Source organism: Theropithecus gelada, chromosome 5 (assembly GCF_003255815.1).
Source record: "Theropithecus gelada isolate Dixy chromosome 5, Tgel_1.0, whole genome shotgun sequence".
Classification (NCBI taxonomy): domain Eukaryota; kingdom Metazoa; phylum Chordata; class Mammalia; order Primates; family Cercopithecidae; genus Theropithecus; species Theropithecus gelada.
In genome coordinates this window covers 183,086,831-183,108,015 of record NC_037672.1, presented here as the reverse complement: position 1 = coordinate 183,108,015, position 21,185 = coordinate 183,086,831, and the positions used below count along the sequence as shown (strand labels likewise).

At 39.9% G+C, this 21,185-nt stretch overlaps 1 protein-coding gene across 1 annotated transcript in view; it reads right to left on the bottom strand.

The window, feature by feature from the left end:
• The window catches only part of KLKB1 (kallikrein B1), a 32,974-nt gene extending 21,299 nt beyond the window's left edge, over positions 1–11,675 (bottom strand). The window contains exons 1-5 of the mRNA XM_025385847.1: positions 11,608–11,675; positions 7,507–7,692; positions 6,832–6,890; positions 2,377–2,539; positions 598–704 (exon numbers count right to left, since the gene is read on the bottom strand). Of these exons, the coding sequence (XP_025241632.1) occupies positions 598–704; positions 2,377–2,539; positions 6,832–6,889 (328 nt within the window). The 5' untranslated portion in view covers position 6,890; positions 7,507–7,692; positions 11,608–11,675. The remainder of the gene's footprint in view (positions 1–597; positions 705–2,376; positions 2,540–6,831; positions 6,891–7,506; positions 7,693–11,607) is intronic.
• Between the last annotated feature and the right edge of the window lie 9,510 nt (positions 11,676–21,185).

The window sequence follows — 21,185 nt, the reverse complement described above, 5'->3', positions numbered from 1 at the left end:
GCACTGTTGACATTTTGGGCCAGAAGATTATTTGCTGTGGAGGACTGCTCTGTGCCTTGTAGAAGGTTGGGCAGCAGCATTCGAACGTTCTGGCCTCTTCGTAGTAAATGAGAGAGGCATTCTGGCCTCTACTTAGTAAATGCTAATAGAGCCCTCCCTAGTCATAGCAACCAAAAGTGTCTTCAGACATTGTCAAATGTCCCCTAATGGAAGAGACAAAAATCATTGCTGGTTGAGAATCACTGATATAAAAATTACCCTCACGTGAACCTGAGAGAGATGTTCCCTCGTGTTTTCTTAAAAATTCTTATCTGGAAACAAGGAGACACGATTATTTGGATTCATTTTCTGCAAATCTTACACTTGAGTGCTAACCTCATAAATAATAGAGGCTCATTAAATATGTGTCGATTGATAAAGACAACAGAAGTGTCCAGATGAATATGGGTCCCTCTTTTGTGTCCGGAATACTGCCCCATCTTCTATGTTTATGAGTGATTCCTTCCAAAAGGCTGTAGCAGTACAAACTTTTAGCAAAAGCTGTTCTAAGGTAGATTCAATATTAACTCAAATGTAGCTAAGAAATTCGCAGCTTACCACTTATTTGATGACCACACTGCTTTAAGGAATGTCCAGAAATTGCACCTGCTCGATGTACTTTTGGCAGGGTTCCTGTAACACTATCTTTCAAGAAGCAGCCAAACCTGTTTTAAAAGTAGCATTATTTAGGAAGTAGAACAACAAACATACATTGAGGAAATGTCTAGCATTTTCTATACACTAACAAATAAAACCAGGAATAAGGGAAATAATATAGCTTCCCCAAAACTTGCTGGAAAGAACACTCTTAGAGGTAATTTTATAACATCCCCATAATATTTAACTTCAGCATTGCGTTTTCTTTACACTCACATTTTTTAAGTACAGGAAGTCAACCATATTGAAGAGTTAATGATTTTTCCTGTGTTCTTAAACTTTCAGGCAACTATGTCCTTAATTGGTAATTATTTTTGCAAATACTTTCATTTACTTAAAAAATTAACTTAGTGATAAGAGCTGGATCTGTATATTGTGTGTTCATCTTGCTTATTAACTCCTTGTAGTCTGCACTTAATGAAAGACTTCCCTCTGTCTCAAATGTCAGCCTTCATGTTAATTTCATTATTTATAAGAATTCTAGAACCTACCTCCACTTTTAAGATGATGATCCTCACATACAATCTGGGTTTTCTCTACAAGTTTAACATGTAGGATCAGAGAATGACTATCCAATTTCTAGTTCACAAACTCACGTGGAGTGAAGATGAGAAAAGAATTATGAATATGGAAATGGGAAGAACAAAGAAAAACTTATTCTTATTCAAAATGAAAAAACATTAAGATGAAACTGTAGCTTGTGATTAATAAGCATCTTTCTGATGTAATAAAAATTGTAATTACAGCCGGGTGCGGTGGCTCACATCTGTAATCCCAGCACTTTAGGAGGCAGAGGCAGGTGGATCACGAGGTCAGGAGTTCAAGGCCAGCCTGGCCAATATGGTGAAACCCCGTCTCTACTAAAAATACAAAAATTAGCCAGATGTAGTGGTGCGTGCCTGTAATCCCAGCTACTTGGGAGGCTAAGGCAGGAGAATCGCTTGAACCTGGGAGGCGGAAGTTGCAGTGAGCCAAGATCGTGCCACTGCACTCCAGCCTGGGTTACAAAGCAAGACTCCATCTCAAAAAAAAAAAAAAAAAAAAAAAATCATAAGTAGTATTTTTCCAATACTTTTACAAATCTCCAGTTAATAATACATATTCACACAAGCACAAGCACACATGAACACACACATACCATACATAGCATCATGCCATAGGTGCCCAAACTGGCTCACTTTAGGCTTCATTCAGATCTGCCCTGTCCCAAAATCACAAGTTCTAGATCTTTCTCAATTATATTCTCCGCAAAATGCTTGTCTTACGTTATTTCCTTCGGACTGTGCTAGCCACTAATGTGATCACAGGTCACACAGTTAAGTCTGTTTCTTTATTCAGATGAAATGTTCACCTGTTAGACGCTTTCTGGAGACAATCTCTTAGCCCAACGATGTTCAAGCATTTTGAGGCTTTGAATAGAAAATGACTAGCTTCTACTACTTTAAATAAACACAGTGATTGTTTAAAATGCAGATTTCTAGTCCCAAGAAACTTTGGTTCAGCAAATCTGGGTTGTTGCTGAGGAATCTGCATTTTGTAAGAACCACTTGAAGGGATTTTGCTGAAGCTGGTCCTTGAACCCCGTCTGAGACAGAACTCTCAGTTATACTACACCTCTTTGCACAAAACCGATTCAGTTTAGAAAAATGGCTTCTCCAATAATGAAATATCAACTTTTACCTTTTCTCCATGTCATTGATGGAACTTGCTGGAAGAAAACTGAATAGCAAACACCTTGGGTGGAATGTGCACATCATCTGGCAGTGCTGGGCATTCGGGGTGTACATGGAAGCTACATCCCCACCTCTGAAGAAGGTGTTTTCGTATAGTTGAGTTAGACATCCTGTGATAGAACCATAAAAGTTAATTTGAGATAATTCAAATAATAATTTTAACAAAAAGATATCTGTTGTCTTAACTTCTCCCACTGACTGACTACTCCAAGACCTGTATAATATAATTCTAATTATGCTGAGAAAATAAAATATATTAAGGCAACCATTTGAACAATGTAGAGTGTTATTTAATTTTCTGGGCACTTCTGCATTAAAACTTTGGCTTATTTTCATTAAATTGCACAAAAATTTGCACATAAATTACCCACAATAAAATAAAATCCTAACTTAGTTTTTCCCTGTTGCCTGACATGCTATGAAAATATCATGCCTTAAAAAGAATATTTGCTCTATTTTCAAAACACTTTGGTTACAAACATCTCCACCAGCTTCTCACAATTCTGTAAGGGAAGTTAGAAGCAGGTTTTGTTATCTGCATCTAGATTAGGTTTTTTGAAAGAAAGTTAAATAACTGAATCTCAGGGCATACAGACTTGCCCAAGATCCACACACTTAATGAAAATCCTGCGACAGTCACCCAGCCCTGACTCCCAATCCTGTGTCCTTTTCTAGCATGCAGTGCTAAATATTGTTCCGCATCTCAGTATGATTCAAGCAAACTGACAATATTTTTTACTCATTTTTAAGATAGTTTAAACAAATGCATGCATATGCTAAATTGAAAGTAAATTTTGAACTATTTGCTGTTTGGAATTATTCCCAGCTCTAAAATACACTGCACCCCACCTATTATTAGCGAATTAGGTGTCATTATTGCTTTAATTTGTAAATTTGGATTTACCTGGAAAGACTCTCTTCCAAGTCTGCTTAATGAGCTTTCCTGGTCAGCCAGCATATTCATTTCAGTCAGTCAACTGACCATTAACCATGGCTACTCCGATGACAACCTGTCCATTCGCTGGGGCATTAACCATGGCTATTCCGATGACAACCTGTCCATTCGCTGGGGCATTAACCATGGCTATTCCGATGACAACCTGTCCATTCGCTGGGGCATTAACCATGGCTATTCTGGTGACAACCTGTCCATTCGCTGGGGCAGTAGTTACTCTTCAATTTAAATAGTACCTATTTTTTATTGCCTTTGAGGGAATGGGCAGCTTGGACCACGTGCATTTTATTAAGCACTGGAGAGTGCCATCTTCTCTGCACTATCCTACCCCCTGGGGATTCTGGCCCTGAGCCCCAGTCTGACCACCCAACACAGCAAGACTTCTATCCCTCTCAGAGATGCGGCCAGATGACCACCTCTTGGGCAAGGTTTATATTTGGGAAGAGCACAGATCTCTTCAAATGGAAGCTTTGGGGAATACAAGTGTATTGCCTAGATTTCATGTATGCACAAAGCATGGAGGCATTGGTTTAGTGACAATACTGGTTACAAAGAGGTCTGTTTTGTCAGACAGTTGGTGGTTTTGACTGACTCATAATTATCAAGCAGTCACTCTTCTTCCAGCACCTAGGTTCACACGCAAGGATGCACACAATGGCTGGTGCTGGCCCAGAGCTTCCCATTCTGCCATTGAGCCTCTGTGAACTGCCATGCGATTCAGTCAGGGAAGGGAGTGACTAGAAAAACGCCAACTTTGTTGCTGAATGGAAAGAAACTTCTAGTAGGTGTTCTTGCTTATCCTCCTAAGTTGGCGATCATGATGATAATGATGATCATGACAATGATAGCCGTGTCTGTACTGTATTTTGGAGCATATGTAAAGTACTGTTATATAGTTTATCTCATAATGATGGTGGCTTTCAAAGCTTTCACATGGGCTCCCATGTCCATGGATTTTGGGCAGGTTATTCAGTGTTGTTTAACAATTACATAAACAATAAGGAGAAGAAAAGTACTCTAATTTTAAAGAATTAGTGGACAAATATGAAAAGATAATTTACAAAAGAAATAGAAGTGATTAGTAAGTACATGAAAATGGGAAGAATCACAAATACAGGCAAGTTAAAACAACTAGAAGCCAGTTTTTCCATGAGATTAGTAAAAATGAAAAATTAAATAACCAGTATTTGTATACTGGTTTTGATTGCAAATGATGGAAAACCTAGTACAAAGTGGCTTGAATACAAATGAAATCTATTGGTTCAGGAGCCAAAAAGCCCCTGGTGACTCTGGCTTAAGGAGTAACCCCACATTGTGCTCAACGGATAGCATCAATGGACAATAGTCTCCTTCTGCTTGCTCCAGTCATGGTGTTACCATTACTCTCAAGCTCCACATAGTAGCAAAATAGGACCAGTAGCTCAGGCCTCTGTATTCTCTTATGTTTCAAGTTAAATTGGAAAAAAAAGTAAGAGTCCTATTTCTGGCCGGGCGCGGTGGCTCAAGCCTGTAATCCCAGCACTTTGGGAGGCCGAGACGGGCGGATCACGAGGTCAGGAGATCGAGACCATCCTGGCTGACACGGTGAAACCCCGTCTCTACTAAAAAATACGAAAACTTAGCCGGGCGAGGTGGCGGGCGCCTGTAGTCCCAGCTACTCGGGAGGCTGAGGCAGGAGAATGGCGTAAACCCGGGAGGTGGAGCTTGCAGTGAGCTGAGATCCGGCCACTGCACTCCAGCCTGGGTGACAGAGCAAGACTCCGTCTCAAAAAAAAAAAAAAAAAAAAGAGTCCTATTTCTAGACATCTAAACAAACGCTTCATTGCAAGATGTTGGCTGTGATTGGGTCACTGCAGTCAGCAGGATGTGTGCACTTCCTGGTTCAGCAGAAGAGTCAGGGTCACCAGAACCACATGGACCAAAACTGAGAGGCAGTAGCTCTGCAGAAATAAATTAGGATACTGTTTCCAGAAAGATAAATATGTCAGGATGCAAAGCAACAGAAGCCTGTTAGAGTTGGCCTAAGTGGGGTAAATGAGGACTCTTATTAGCTGGTAGAAGAAGTCAACTAGGGAGTAACTTTTCTGAAAGATAATTTCATGATGCCACACCATAAAACCTTCTAAAATATTCATACCTTTGAATCTAGTATTTTTATTTCAAAAAATGTATTCTACAGAAATAACTAAGTGCATAAGAATGTGCACACAAACATACCATAAAAAGAGAATAGCAAGCTCCAAAAAATGTCATTTATTTGCACCAAAAGGTAGCTGTAAGTGGAAAATGCAAGTCAAAGAGTATCCATAGTTAATAACTCTTTTTTGTAAAATGTGCAAATAGGCATATGTAGAAAAATATCTGAAAGACTAAACAAAAGATGTTTAACAACGACTGCTTCTGAATTTGGGGACTACATGCAATACGTAGTTTCTAGTTTTTTGCTTATTTACATCCTTAATTTTCCTAGCCATAATCATGATTTTTTTTGCCAGAAGAAAAAAACAGAAAATGAGAAACCACCTGGAGGTGGCCGTGGTTCACAGTATCTCTGGCTCATGCTCCTTTTCAGTTTTCAGTGGGTTTGCACATGGGTTGGTAAATTACGGTTTAGAAAAGCAATCAGGGTTGAGGGACAGACACAGAGGAGTTGTGATTTAGGAGGAATCAAAGCCTTTTTTCCTGGAAAAGTAGTCTCTTTATGAATGTAAACCTTCCCTGTAGACGTTTATTGTAGCCATACGAGAGGAAAGTTAAATACTCATTGTTATGTGGCCCTCTTAAGTCACCATGGACTCAGAATCATGCCTTGTGGGGACACAGAGAAAACTCCCTCTATAGCGATTAATGAAATGTCCAGAATCATTTTTATTCTCCAAAAATTAATGATACTAATAGAGAAATGAGATCGAAATCTGGTGTTGAAAGTTATTCACCTAGAACTATCCAAATGCCTGGTTTGCTAAGTTAAATTTAAACCAGGTACTTTCATTTTTGAAATGGTTCCCTGGCTGTCCAGAGTAAAACTATGTATCATGTACCTAACAGATACTTGGATTGGACCCAGACACTATATAATGCCCAGCACTCTTTTGAAATTTCAGATAATGTTTAATTTTTTAATGTTGATAAAAATAGAGGAGTAATTTTTTTGTTTTGAGTTTTGTTTTGCAGAGTGTCATCTGTGAACAGAAGTTTTTATTAACACAAGTCCCAAGACATTCCCACTTCTGAGCTCCTTCCTCTGGTCTGCAATGTATGTATACAGCAATATATCTCACAAGTTGTACTTGTTCTGGAACATTAAATAGACACGTGTCCTGAATCATCAGGGACTATCTCTATCCCCGAAGCTGTATGTTCAATAGCTTTCTCCAGAGGTGGTGCAACTTGCTTGGCTACTCCTGTCTTAGCCTGAATTTCATGCTTTATAGATAATTCACTTACCACAGGAAACTGTAGCAAACAAGGAAATGAAATAAGTTGCTTGCTTGAATAAAATCATTCTAAAAAAGAAAACAATACATAACTCTGTTGGTTTTAGACCACATTTAACATAAATCTTAATTTAAGGTGATACAGATTTTCTTGTAAATGTCTGAATTACAAGACAAAGCACACAGTTTCTGGTATAGAAAACAAGGGGTTTTTTTCTCTACATTTGTGTCTAGGGAGTTGGAAAGTTTATAATGCTTCCCAAGATACAAATTGAGACGTCCAGACTACTGTTGTGTTTATTGTTGATTGGCAAACTCTGTGGCTAGTAATGTTGGAAAGGGAATTGGTAGAGAGAGAGATTAAACAGTTATGAAACCTCTTGATTTGAGCAAAAAGAAAATTAATAAATAATGGCAATAATGTCAGTCAAAAAATCCCTAAGTAAAGAAAACCTCTGAAAATATTAAAGCCCAATTAAAAATTTTAAATCAATCAAGTATTCTTTTTGATTTAAAATCATCTTACATTTAAATATTTCTACATAAAGGAATATTAGTTCCTTCTCTACTATCTATATACTCAGGAAATTAGAATATAAATGACTAATTTTCTCATAAAGTAAAAAACTATACTTTAAAAACTATAGTTTCTTTGGAAACAATCAGAATAATAGAAATTTGCTACCTGAAAACACAATTGCTTCTTGGAGGTGAGTCTCTTGTCACTTAAAAATGAACGGTCTCCGAGCTGTTCTAATGTGGCACCGCAGGCAATGTTTTCCTTGGCTTCGATATTGACTTTGGGTTTCTGCCAACAGTTTCAACTTTTCATCCTGTCAACATATTCCGTGAACATCCTATCCGTGTTCAGCTGTTAAGTATATTAACTATTTCAGGGAGTGATGTCAGCAAGAACCGGAATAGGAGTTTGTCAGAACAGGAGTTTCTAGTGCTCATCCCTTGCAGAAACATCAATTTGAACAAGTATCCGTGCACAAAAATAACTGCACTAGAGCTCAGGAATCAGGTGAGAGGTTTTACCACCCAGTTGCAGCACAGAAGTAAGAAAAGACACATTGAAGTGCATAGGAAGGACAATTTCACATTACCAGTGTCACCCCACCTTCAAGCCTGGGCAGCACAGCATGGAGAGAGATACCCTCTTGCATGGAAAAGGGACAGCTAAGATAGCAGCCAACTTCACCACAGATCCCAAGCACCAAGCCCACTCCAGTAAACCCTGGCACCAAAATTCAGGCCTGCCACAGGCCAGACTGGCTTCTGTGGCCTCAGCCCCATGCTCACCCCAGATCAGGTCAGCCCCTGGGGCTCCAGACTCCAAGGTGGCCACAGAAGACCTAGACTTCAGGCCTGCTCTAGCTCTAGCCTGGCCCCCAAGACTCTAGCCTCCACATTAGCCCCAGCAGCCCAAGGCTCCAAGTTAGTACCCATGGGCCTAGAATTCAGGCCATCCCCAGCAGATCCAGTACCAGGTCAGCCTCCAGAGATCTTGGCCACGTGGACCCAGATTCTGGGCTCACCCCAGTGGACCTTGGTCCCGGGACAGCCTGAATAAACTCAGGAACAGGTCTATCCCCATGAACTCATGTGCCAGGTGATCCCCATGTTAGGCTGGCCCCTGCAGACTCAGGCTTAAGGCTCATTTCAGTGCCAAGTCAGCCCTCCAGGATCCATGGTTCAAGCCAGTCCTTGTGCACAGAATACAGACAACCACAATGAATGAACCCAGAATCCAGCCCTGCCAACCTTAGAACTCCAACAGAAATCCTGTGCATAGACCCCAACAGACAGCCCACCCACAATCTCTGGTCAATCTGACTAGTGAACAGCTTCCTCTACTGAAGCTAGTATGTAAAGACTGAAATAGGTACCTACTTCAATGCAAGGCCACACTGATCACAAATAATCAGGGAAACAAAAAACCACCAAAGGAAGAAAATAAAGCAGCAGGAGGCGACCCTAAAGAAATGGAGATCTATACTGCATGACAAAGAGTTAAAAATAATTATCTTAAGAAAGCTCAGTGAGCTACAAAACAATATAGATAGACAGTAAACAAAATCAGGAAAACAATACATGAGCAAATTTAGAAGTTCAACAAAAAGATAGATAGGAACCATAAAAAAGAACCAAACAGAAATTCTGGAACTGAAGAACACAATGACTGAATTGAAAAAATTCACAAACAGCTTCAGCAGCAGACTTGATCAAGCAGGAGAAAGAATCAGCACACTCAGATACAGGTCATTTGAAATTACCCAGTCAGAGTAATAAAAGGAATGATAAAGATTGCAGAAAATTGACAAAAATTATAGGACACTGTTAAGAAAACTAATATGCATGACAAGAGTTCCAGAAGAAGCAGAGAAAGAGAAAGTTGCAGAAACTTATTTTTAAAAATAAGAACAGAAAATTCTCAAAATTTGGAGACATAAATGAAATAAACATCCAGGTTTATGAAGCCCAAAAGAACTCCAATAGATTAAATATAAAGAGATCCTCACCATGACAAAGAGAGAATTTTCAAAGAAGCAAGAGAAAAGCAATTCTTCACATACAAGGGAAGCTTCATAAGATTATCAGTGGATTTCTCAGCAGAAATCATGTAGGCTGAGAGAGTGGGATGATATTTTCAAAGTACTGAAAGTACAAAACCTGGCAACCAAGAATATAATATCAGGCAAAGCTGTCCTTCAGAAAGGAAGGAGAGAAAAAGAATTTCCCAGATGTATTAGTTCAGTTTCACATTGCTGTAAAGATACTACCTGATACTGGGCAATTTATAAGCAAGAGGTTTAACTGACCCATGGTTACCCATGGCTGGGGAGGCCTCAGGAAACTTATAATCATAATGGAAGGCAGAGGGGAAGCAGACACTTTCTTCACAAGGTGATAGGAGAGACAGAGTGTGTATGTGCAGAGGAAACAGCCACTTTTAAATCCCTCACTATCATGAGATCACAGCACAGGGGAAACCACCCCAATGATCCTATCACCTCCCACCAGGCGCCTCCTTCAACATGCAGGGATTACAACTCAAGATGAGATTTGGGTGGGGACATGGAGCCAAACCATATCATTCTTCCCCCGGCCTTTCCCAAACCTCATGTCCTTTTCAGATTTCAAAACCAATGGTGTCTCTCCAACAGTCCCCCAAAGTCTTAACTCATTCCACAGTAACCCAAAAGTCCAAGTCCAAAGTCTCATCTGAGACAATGAGCCTTTAAAATAAAAAACAAGTTAGTTACTTCCAAAATACAACAGGGGTACAGGAATTGGGTAAATGTTCCCATTCCAAATGGGAGAAATTGGCCAAAATAAAGGGGCCACAGGCCCCATGCATGTGCAAAACCTAGCAGGGAAATCGTTAAATTCTAAAGCTCCAAAATAACCTCCTTTAAGCCCCTGTCTCACATCCAGGGCATGCTGATGCAAGAGGTGGGCTGTTAAGGCCTTGGGCAGCTCTGTCCCTGTGGCTCTGCAGGGTACAGCCCCGACGGCTGCCTTCATCGGCTGGCACTGAATGCCTGCAACTTTTCCAGGCACATGGTGAAAGTGGTCAGTAGATCTACCATTCTGGGGTCTGGAAGATGGAGGAACTCTTTTCACAGCCCGATGGGCAGTGCCCCAGTGGGGACTCTGTGTGTGGGCTCCAACCCCACATTTCACCTCTGCATGGCCCTAATAGAGGTTCTCCATGAGGGCTGTGTCCCTGTAGCAGACTTCTGCCTGGACAGCCAGGTGTTTCCACGCAGCCTGTGAAATCTAGGCGGAGGCTCCCAGAGCTCAACTCTTGTTTTCTGTGCACTTGCAGGCCCAAGAGCACATGGAAGCCACCAAGGCTTGCACCCTTGAAGCAACAGCCTGAGCTATGGAACCTTTTAGCCATAGCTGGAGATGGAAATTTTAGCCATAGCTGGAGTGGCTGAGGCACAGGCCACCAAGTCCCAAGGCTGCACACAGCAGTAGGGCCCATGAAACCATTTTTCCCTCCTAGGCCTCTGGGCTTGTAATGGGAGGGGCTGCCTTGAAGACCTCTGAAATGCCCTGGTGACATTTTCCCCATTGTTTGGCAGTTAACATTCAGCTCCTGGTTACTTATGTAAATTTCTGCAGCCAGTTTGAATTTCTCCCCAGAAAATTGGTTTTTCTTTTCTACCACATGGTCAGGCTACAAATTTTCCAAACTTTTATGCTTTGTTTCCCTTTTAAACATAATTTCCAATTTAATACTATCTCTTTGTGAATGCATATGACTGTATGCTTTCAGAAAAAGCCAAGTTATATCTTGAATGCTTTTCTGCTTAGAAATTTCTTCTGACAGATACCCTAAATCATCTCTCTCAAGTTCAAAGTTCCACAGATCTGTAGGGCAGGGCAAAATGCTGCCAGTCTCTGCTAAAGCATAGCAAGAATGAACTTTGCTCCAGTTCCCAATAGTTCCTCATCTCCATCTGAGACCACCTCAGCCTGGACTTCATTGTCAATATGATTATCAGCATTTTGGTCAAAACCGTTCAACAAGTCTCTAGGAAGTTTCAAAGTTTCTCACATCTTCCTATCTTCTTCTGAGCCCTCCAAACTGTTCCAACCTCTGCCTGTTATCCAGTTTCAAAGTTGCCTTCGCATTTTCAGGTTATCTTTATAGCAACACCTCACTCTGTCAGTAACAATTCTCTGTATTATTTATCTTCACACTGCTAAAAGATAAAAGGTCTAATTGACTAACAGTTCCTCATGGCCAGGGAGGCCTCAGGAAACTTACAATTATGGTGAAAGGTGAAGGGGAAGCAGGTACCTTCTTCACAAGGCAGCAGGAGAGAGAGAGAGCATGTGCACGGCGTAACGGCCACTTTTAAACCATCAGATCTCATGAGAACACTCTCACTATCATGAGAACATAATTGGGGAAAACACCTCATGATCCAATCATCTCCCAACAGGTCCCTCCTTTGACACCTGGGGACTGCATTTCGAAACCAGATTTGGGTGGGAGCTCAGCGCCAAATCATATCACTAGACAAATAAAAGCTGTGGGATTTCAACACCATTAAAATTGCCTTACAAAAAATGCAAAAGGGAATTGTCAAGTTTAAACAAAAGGACACTAACTAACATGAAAACATATGAAAGAATAAAACTCCATTAAAGGTATTCTTATACAATCAAATACAGAATTCTCCAATACTGTTATTGTGCCACAGTCACTTTTAACTCTAGTATAAAAGTTAAAAAATGAAAAGTATTAAAAAATAACCATAACTACAACAATTTGTTAATGAATACACAACATACAAAAGATATAAACTATGGCACGAATAATAAAATGTGGGGTGAGAAGTTAAAGTGCAGTATTTCTAAATGCAGTCTAAGTTGTTACCAGATTAAAATAGATGGTTATAAATATGAAATATTTTTGTAAACCTCATGATAACCAGAAAGAAAAAGTTTGTAGTAGATACACAAAACATAAAGAGAAAGGAATCAAAGCAAATTGCTCCAAAAAAGTCATTAAGTCACAAAGGAAGACAGTGAGACAAAAAGAAGCAACAAAGGAGCTATAAAACAATCAGAAAACAATTAACAACATGACAGTAGTAAGCCTTTACCTACCAATAATTGCTTTAGAAGTAAATGTATTAAATTATCCAATCAAAAGACAGAGTGGATGAGTGAATAAAAAACAAGACCTAACTATATGTAAGGTCTTAACTTTGGCTGTAAGGGATTAACTTTGGCTTTAAGGACAGACATAAGCTGAAAGCGAAGGGATGAAAAAAGGATTGCATTAAAATGATAACCAAAAGAAAGCAGAGGTGGCTATCCTTACAACAGACGAGATAGAGTTTAAGTCAAATACTGTCACAAGAGACAGAGAAGGTCATTATATAATGGTAAAAGGGTCAATTCATTAAGAGGATAAAACAATTGTAAGTACATCTGTACCCAACATCAGTGCATCTAAATCTATAAAGCAAATATTAACATAACTAAAGGAGAAATAAACAGCAACATGCTTTCAACAATGAATTAGATCACCAAGACAGAAAATCAACAAGGAAACTGTGGACTTCAAAACACTATAAACCAATAGCCCTAACAGACATGTGTAGAACATTCCTTCCAAAAGCAGCATGTACATTCTTTTTAAGTGCACACAGAACATTTTCCACGATAGGTCGTATGTTAGGCCATGAAAAACATCTTAACAAATTTAAGAAGATTGAAATCATATCAAGTATCTTTTCCAACCATAATGGCATAAAAGTAGAACTCAATAACAGAAGGAAAAATGGAAAATTCACAAATACATGAAAATGAACATACTCCTGAACAACCAATGAGTCAAAGAAAAAATCGAAAGGAAAATCAAAAAATATCTTGAGAAAAATGAAAAGAGAAACAAAACTTGTGGCATTGAATTTATGGGATGCAACAAAAACAGTTCTAAGGAGGAAGTTTATAGTGATAAATACCTACCTTAAGAAAACAGAAAGATCGGAAATATCCTAACTTTACACCTGAAGCAATAAGAAAGCAAAAACAAACAAACAAACAAACAAAAAAACCACTAAGCCCAAAGACAGAGGAAGAAAGAAAATAATAAAGATCAGAGCAGAGATACATGAAATAGAGACCAGAAAAACAACAGAAAAGATCAGTGACACTGTTGTTGTTTTCAAAAAGATAAATCAAGAAATCTTTAGCCTAATTAGGAGAAAAAGAAAAACACTCAAATAAAATTATAATTGAAGGAGGAAACATTACAATGGATACCACAGAAATACAGAAAATCATGAGACTACTATGAAAAACAGTACATCAACAAATTAAGTAACATAGAAGAAATAGATAAATTCCTAGGAACATACAACCTACCAAGACTGAATCAGGAAGAAATAGAAAATCTGGCCAGGCGCGGTGGCTCACGCCTGTAATCCCAGCACTTTGGGAGGCCGAGGCGGGCGGATCACAAGGTCAGGAGATCGAGACCACGGTGAAACCTCGTCTCTACTAAAAATACAAAAAAACTAGCCGGGTGAGGTGGCGGCGCCTGTAGTCCCAGCTCCTCGGGAGGCTGAGGCAGGAGAATGGCGGGAACCCGGGAGGCGGAGCTTGCAGTGAGCTGAGATCCGGCCACTGCACTCCAGCCTGGGCGACAGAGCGAGACTCCGTCTCACAAAAAAAAAAAAAAAAAAAAAAAAAAGAAATAGAAAATCTGAACAGGACAATAATGAGTAAGGAGATTGAATCAGAAATAAAAACTCTTAACTAGGAAAAGCTCAGGACCTGATGTCTTCATTGGTGAAGTCTATAAACATTTAAAGAAGAATTAACACAAATCCTTCTCAAACTCTTTCAAATAATTGAAAAGGAGGAAACACTTCCAATCTCATTTAATGAGGTCAGCATTACTTTGATAGCAGAGCCAAACAAGGACATCACAAGAAAACAAAAGTAAAATTATAGATCAATATTCCTGATGAACATAGATCCAAAAATCCTGAAGAAAATCTTAACCAGACTAAATTCAACAACACATTAAAAGGATCATGATCAACCGAGCCTGGGACGCAAGGATGGTTCAACATATGCAACTCAATAAATGCTATATACCACATTCACAAAATGATGGATAAAAATCATATGATCATCTGAAGAGAGGCACTTACAACTATATGCAGAATCTAAAAAAGTCAAAGTCACGGTAACAGAAAGTAAAATGGTGGTAGCCAGCATATGGGGAGTGCCGGCTCTGGGGTGGTTTTGGTCAAGGGGTCCAAAGTTTCAATTACACGGTGTGAATAAGTTGGGGGATCTAATGTATGACATTGTTTCCCATCATCCTGAAGCAGCTGTATTGATAGAACTGTGGAATGGTCTTTTGAAGTCACAATTACAATGCCAACTAGGGGACAATACTTTGCAGGGCTGGGGCAAAATTCTCCAGGTGGCTATGTATGCTCTGAATCAACGTCCAATACATGGCACTGTTTCTCCCATAGCCAGGATTCACAGGTCTAGGAATCAAGGGGTGGAAGTGGAAGTGGCACCACTCACCATCACCCCTAGCGATCCAGTAGCAAAATTTTTGCTTCCTGTTCCCAAGACATTACTTTCTGCTTGCCTAGAGGTGTTAGTTTCAGAGGGAAAAATGCTGCCACCAGAAGACAACAAGGATTCCATTAAACTGGAAGTTAAGATTGCCACCTGGACACTTTGAACTCCGTTTACCTCTAAGTCAACAGGCTAAGAAGGGAGTTGCAGTGTTGGCTGGGATGATTGACCTGGACTATCAAGATGAAGAAACAGAAGTCATGATGTGTATTTAGTATCTCACTTGGCCTGTGTTGCATAACCTATTGACCTTTGTGATATATTAATCTGATCTATTTGCATTATTAAAATATATGTCATCAATATGCATTTTATAGTATTTAATTAAATTTCAAACATTTGTTCTTAGAGATGAGAAAATGAGTTTGCATAGTTAACAATCCTCTTTAAGAATGTAAGCCTTGCCTGCAATCCCAGCACTTTGGGAGGCCGAGACGGGCAGATCACGAGGTCAGGAGATGGAGACCATCCTGGCTAACACAGTGAAACCCCGTCTCTACTACAAAATGCAAAAAACTAGCCGGGCGAGGTGGCGGGCGCCTGTAGTCCCAGCTACTCGGGAGGCTGAGGCAGGAGAATGGCGTAAACCCTCGAGGCGGAGCTTGCAGTGAGCTGAGATCCGGCCACTGCACTCCAGCCGGGGCGACAGAGCCAGACTCCGTCCCCCAAAAAAAAAAAAAAAAAAGAATGTAAGCCTTATTTATAATTTTGGAACATATTTCAAGCTGTTTTTATATTTGGTTACTGTATATATTCTCTAGGAATATTGTCTCAACCTGTTCATTGTATTCATTTTTTTCTCCCTACAAAGAGAAATAGCACATATTGAAACTTTATAAATAGACTTGTACTGAATAGAAGAAACAAAATATGCATACATGTCTGTACTCTAAACTTCCTAAAAAGAAGTAAAATTAAATATACCTTATTATGTTTACCATTCTTTTATTTTTACACCTACATTAAAAATACTTTATGTTTAAAAAAAAAAAAAAGATGAAGTTAGTCTATTACTCCACAACGGAGGTAAGGAAGAGTATGCGAGGAATACAGGAGATCCCTTCAGGCACCTCTTAGTACCATGCTCTTAGTACTATGATCACAGAGCATAGTACCATGCTCTGTGATCAAGGTCAATGGGAAACTACAATAGTTCAATCCAGGCAGTGCTACATACCGCCCAGACCCCTTAAGAATGAATGTTTGGGTCACTCCACTAGGTAAAAAACCACAACCTGCTAAGATGCTTGCTGAAGGCAAAAGGAATACAGAATGGGTAGTAGAAGAAGGTAGTCATCAATACCAGCTATGCCCACATGACCAGTTGCAGAAACGAGGACTGTAATTGTCATATTTCCTCCTTATTTTGTTAAGAACATGTTTGTGCATGTATACACTTGTACTAAGAAAATTTCTTCATTTTATTTCCTTTCTTTTTCCTTTATCATGTGACATAAGATTTATTTACTTCATATAGCATTTAAATGTTGTTAACTTTATGTAATAGCATTTGGTTTGGGGATTGGTACATTTCTGGTTGTATGAAGGATAGCTGTATTATGTATACCTAACATAATTATGACCTTATTATTGACTTTATTTGAAGATTATATATGATTTCAGGAGATGCGTATGGGTTCAAGTAAACAAGGGGTAGACTTGTGATGGTTAATACTAAGTGTCAACTTGACTGGATTGAAGGATGCAAAGTATGGTTCCTGGATGTGTCTGTGAGGGTGTTGCCAAAGGAAATTAATATTTGAGTCAGTTGACTGGGAGAGGCAGACCCACCCTCAATCTGGGTGGGCACCATCTAATCGGGGCCAACAGAGCTAGGATAAAAGCAGGCAGAGGAACGTGGAAGGACTAGACTGGCTAAGTCTTCTGGCCTTCATCTTTCTCCTGTGCTGGATGTTTCCTGCCCTTGAACAAAAGTTCTTCAGCTTTTGGACTCTTGGAGTTACACCAGTGGTTTGCCTGGGGTTCTCGGATCTTCAACCACAGACTGAAGGCTGCACTGTCCACTTCCCCGCTTTTGAGGTTTTGGAACTGGGACTGGCTTCCTTGCTTCTCAGCCTGCAGGCAGACTACTGTGGGACTTCACCTTGTGATCTTGTGAGTCAATACTCCTTAATAAACTGCCCTTTATATGTACATCTGTCCTATTAGTTCTGTCCTTCTAGAGAACCCTGACTAATGCAAACATGGTGACTATAGTTCATAATACTATATCGTATACATGAACTTTGCTAGAGAATAGATCTGATGGGTTCTCAGCACACACACATACACACACACACAAATGATAACTATGTAAAATAATGGACATGCTAATTAGCTTGCCTATGGTAATCATTTCACAATGTACATGTATATCAAAACACTATGCTGTACACAGAAGATATCTGTAATTTTTATTTGTAAATGACACATCAAAAAAGGTAGAAAAATGCTGCACTCAAAAGGACCTTAATCTCATTTTAGGGTCACACAGTTTATGCACAAGTTTCCATTTTTAAAAATACTCATAACATTCCCAGTTATTTGGTGGCATGCAATTGGCACCTCTTCTAAGTGAACTTTTTTTATTAGAGTTGCTTGGAGGCACAGTCAATAACGGATGGGTATGGATAGCTGCTCCTAGAGGGATATTTTAGCAAATAATATCTATGTTTCCTACACCCTACCAAAGAATCACACAACACTGAAATCTTAGATTTGGAGGGGACTGGGTTGATGTTTAGGTCCTATTCCCACCCAGTTCAGGAAATGCAGTATATCAGGCTTGACAAACCACAGTTCACAGACCACATTCGGCTTTGCACCTGTTTTTGTAAATAAAGTTTTATTGAAAAACAGCCATGGCCATTCATTCACTTACTGTCTCTGCCTGCTTTCACCTTACATGGCAGAGTTAAGAAGTTGATACAGAGGCAGCATGGCCTCAAAAGCCAAGAAGATTTACTGTCTGACTCTACAGATAAGGCTGGCTGAAACCTGCTGGATAACACTTCTGACATAGACCTTAGATTTTCCTGTCAAAATACTTCGACTGAGGAGAAACTGGTTTCCTAAGCAGTCTGCTCCAACTCAGGGAGCTCTAGTTTAATTTTATTTTATTTCAGAGCTCAGGGGCTCTATTTTAACTTTATTTTTAAGAAAAGAAAAAAACTTCCTGTATACTGAAATATACCTCCTTGCAACTTCTACCATTCAGTCCTAGATTTACGTACTAGACCCACACAAAACAATTTATTTTCCTTTTTCTGCTTTTAAAATATTTAAAGACCACAATGACTTGCCCACTAAATCTCCTTGTTTTCTATTCTTTGAAATTACAGTATATCACCTTGATTAGTAAATTAGAGTTTTCGGAGTCGATTCTTAAATAAATATTTTATGTATACTACTGGAATGCAGAACTACATTTATTAGAAATGTAGGATAATGTTGCCAATACAATATTTTCTGGCGGAATGAAGTAGCATAATTTAAATACGCCTGTTGTGCTGTCTTTTAGATTTAGGATATCAAGCGGTGCAGCAGAGTAGTCAACAAATCTCTGTACTTTGTGCAGAGTAGAAAAGAGTTTAAATTTTAAATTTCATCTGCTACCAGGCTCAGCAGAAAACAAAAAACAAAAAGCAATTGGGACAAAAGCACCCTGCCTGCAAACCACAGCAGAAACCCTCAGGGTTTGTTCCTCTGAAAGGTGAAATTACAGACTTTTAACCTATTTAAATATGCTTCTGTGTTTAGTTCGGAGTTTTCTTACAGTGAAACATGTTACATTCTAGTAATACAATAAAACTAAAAAAACCTCTGTAGATTCAGGTGAACCAAATCAGAACTAAATTGAAAAGAGGCATGGTCAGTAGAATTCTAAAATGTTCTCCCAAATCTCCCACTCAAATCCTGGGGACAGTGAATAAAATGAGATTTCACATCTGCCCGTGATTGTTACATGAGAAAAGCAATTCTGCCGATGGCATTAAGATTACTAAACAGTTGACTTTGTGCTCATCAAAATGGAGTCAATTAGAGTCTCATCACTTGAGCCCGTTAAAAGTAGTTTTCCTCTGCGGTCAGCATAAGGAGAAGTCAGAGAGACTCAGAGCGTGAGAGCGATTGACAGCAGGGAAGTGCTCCAGCACTGGCTTTGAGATGGGTCACGGGGCAGGACCTGAGAGTCATCTCTGGACCAGAGCCAAAAGGAACATGGGGATTTCACCCCTACCATCAGAAGCTCTGAATATTCCAACAAACTGCACGTGCTTGAAAGAGAAGTTTTCTCCAGAACCTCCCCTTAGACACTTTCCAGGATGGAGCCCTCTCTACCTCCCCTTGTCCCAGATCTCCATGTGACTCACTTCAATCAGACCACTGCTCAAGCATCATCTGCTTGGGATGCCATCCTCCAGCAAGCATCTCATCTGAAAAGGCACCTTCCATCTCTCATCTCTTCCACCTCCTGTCTCTTTACCGTTCTTTGTCTTTCCGCATAGCGCTTCTCACTCCCTGCCATTCTATTGCCTCCTTGTCCATTTCTCTGTTGTTCTTCCGATGCCGCTGTCTGTAACACTTTGCTGGAAGGATTGGGGCTTGCTTGTTGTCTTTCCCTAGTTCCCTGAATAGCATTTGGCAGACTTTTATGAATGAAGGCGTAAAATGATAAATAAATAAGCACATGAATAAGGAATGAAATATTTTTAAAAAACAAAAGATTGAGAACGGGAAGGTTCCTTCACCCACAGTTGTGGACCATCTCATTCTCATATGAGAGTCACAATCACACATGTAAGCTATGACCTGCCGGTGTCAGATGACACTGAACATGATTGTTGGATGAATTCTGATTGGTCCTTGTTCTGCTGAATGCCCTTTGGTGGGAGCAAATGTCCTCTTGAGGTTCTGTCCAATTGCATCACATGAGACACTGCTGTCCTTGTGTTTCCAGAACAGCATTGCTTTTGGTAATAACAAGCCAATGCTGGCTACAACATCAAGCATTATTGATGGGAGTCACAATTAAGGCATAGACAGCTGAAAAGACTGAAGCACAATCCCTCTCATAGGAGGATGTGGCAATATGAAAAAATTAGTTGTGCCTGAGTGATTTAGATGCCTTAAGTTAGCCTAGGAAACACGGCAAAACCCTAACTGTACAAGAAAAAATACAAAAATTAGACAGGCATGGTGGCATGCACCTGTAGTCCTAGCTACTCAGCAGACTGAGGTGGGATGATCCATTGAGCCCAGTAAGTGAAGGTTGCAGTTAGCCACTATTGCATCACTGCAACTCAGCCTGGATGACAGAGTGAGACCCTGTCTCAAAAAATAAAATTAAATAAATAAATAAATAAATGCCTTAATTTACTGTATTTCCATAAGCATAAAACTTAGAACTTGGGCCGGGCGCGGTGGCTCAAGCCTGTAATCCCAGCACTTTGGGAGGCCGAGACGGGCGGATCACGAGGTCAGGAGATCGAGACCATCCTGGCTAACACGGTGAAACTCCGTCTCTACTAAAAAATACAAAAAACTAGCCGGGCGAGGTGGCGGACGCCTGTAGTCCCAGCTGCTCGGGAGGCTGAGGCAGGAGAATGGCGTGAACCCGGGAGGCGGAGCTTGCAGTGAGCTGAGATCCGGCCACTGCACTCCAGCCTGGGCGACAGAGCGAGACTCCGTCTCAAAAAAAACAAAACAAAACAAACAAACAAACAAACAAAAAAAAACACTTAGAACTTGGGCTTGACTTGAGCAAGCAAGGAGGCAAAGCCTAGAGGTAGAATACAGAAAAAAAAAGGAAAGAAAGAAAGGAGAGAGAGAGAGAAAGGAAGGAAGGAAGGAAGGAAGGACGGAAGGAAGGAAGGACGGACGGAAGGAAGGAAGGAAGGAAGGAAGGAAGGAAGGAAGGAAGGAAGGAAGGAAGGAAGGAAAAAAAAAAAAAAAGGCTGCTCTCTTTCCCAGGAGTGCCCAATGACACGCCTGTGCTTACACTTTTTTTTTTTTTACTCTTCAACTAAAACATGTATTTTAAAACTATATATGGAATCTGAAAGTAAACTGAGAACATTTTTAAAATAAGACAGTCATGTCTAAATATTGTGATAATTTTTCTTCCCGATAAGATCTATACTATCTGTGTGACCCTTATTGAAGGAAACAAGTTATCACAACATTTGTATATAGGAATCTGAGTTTCATTTAAGTATAGCCTTTATT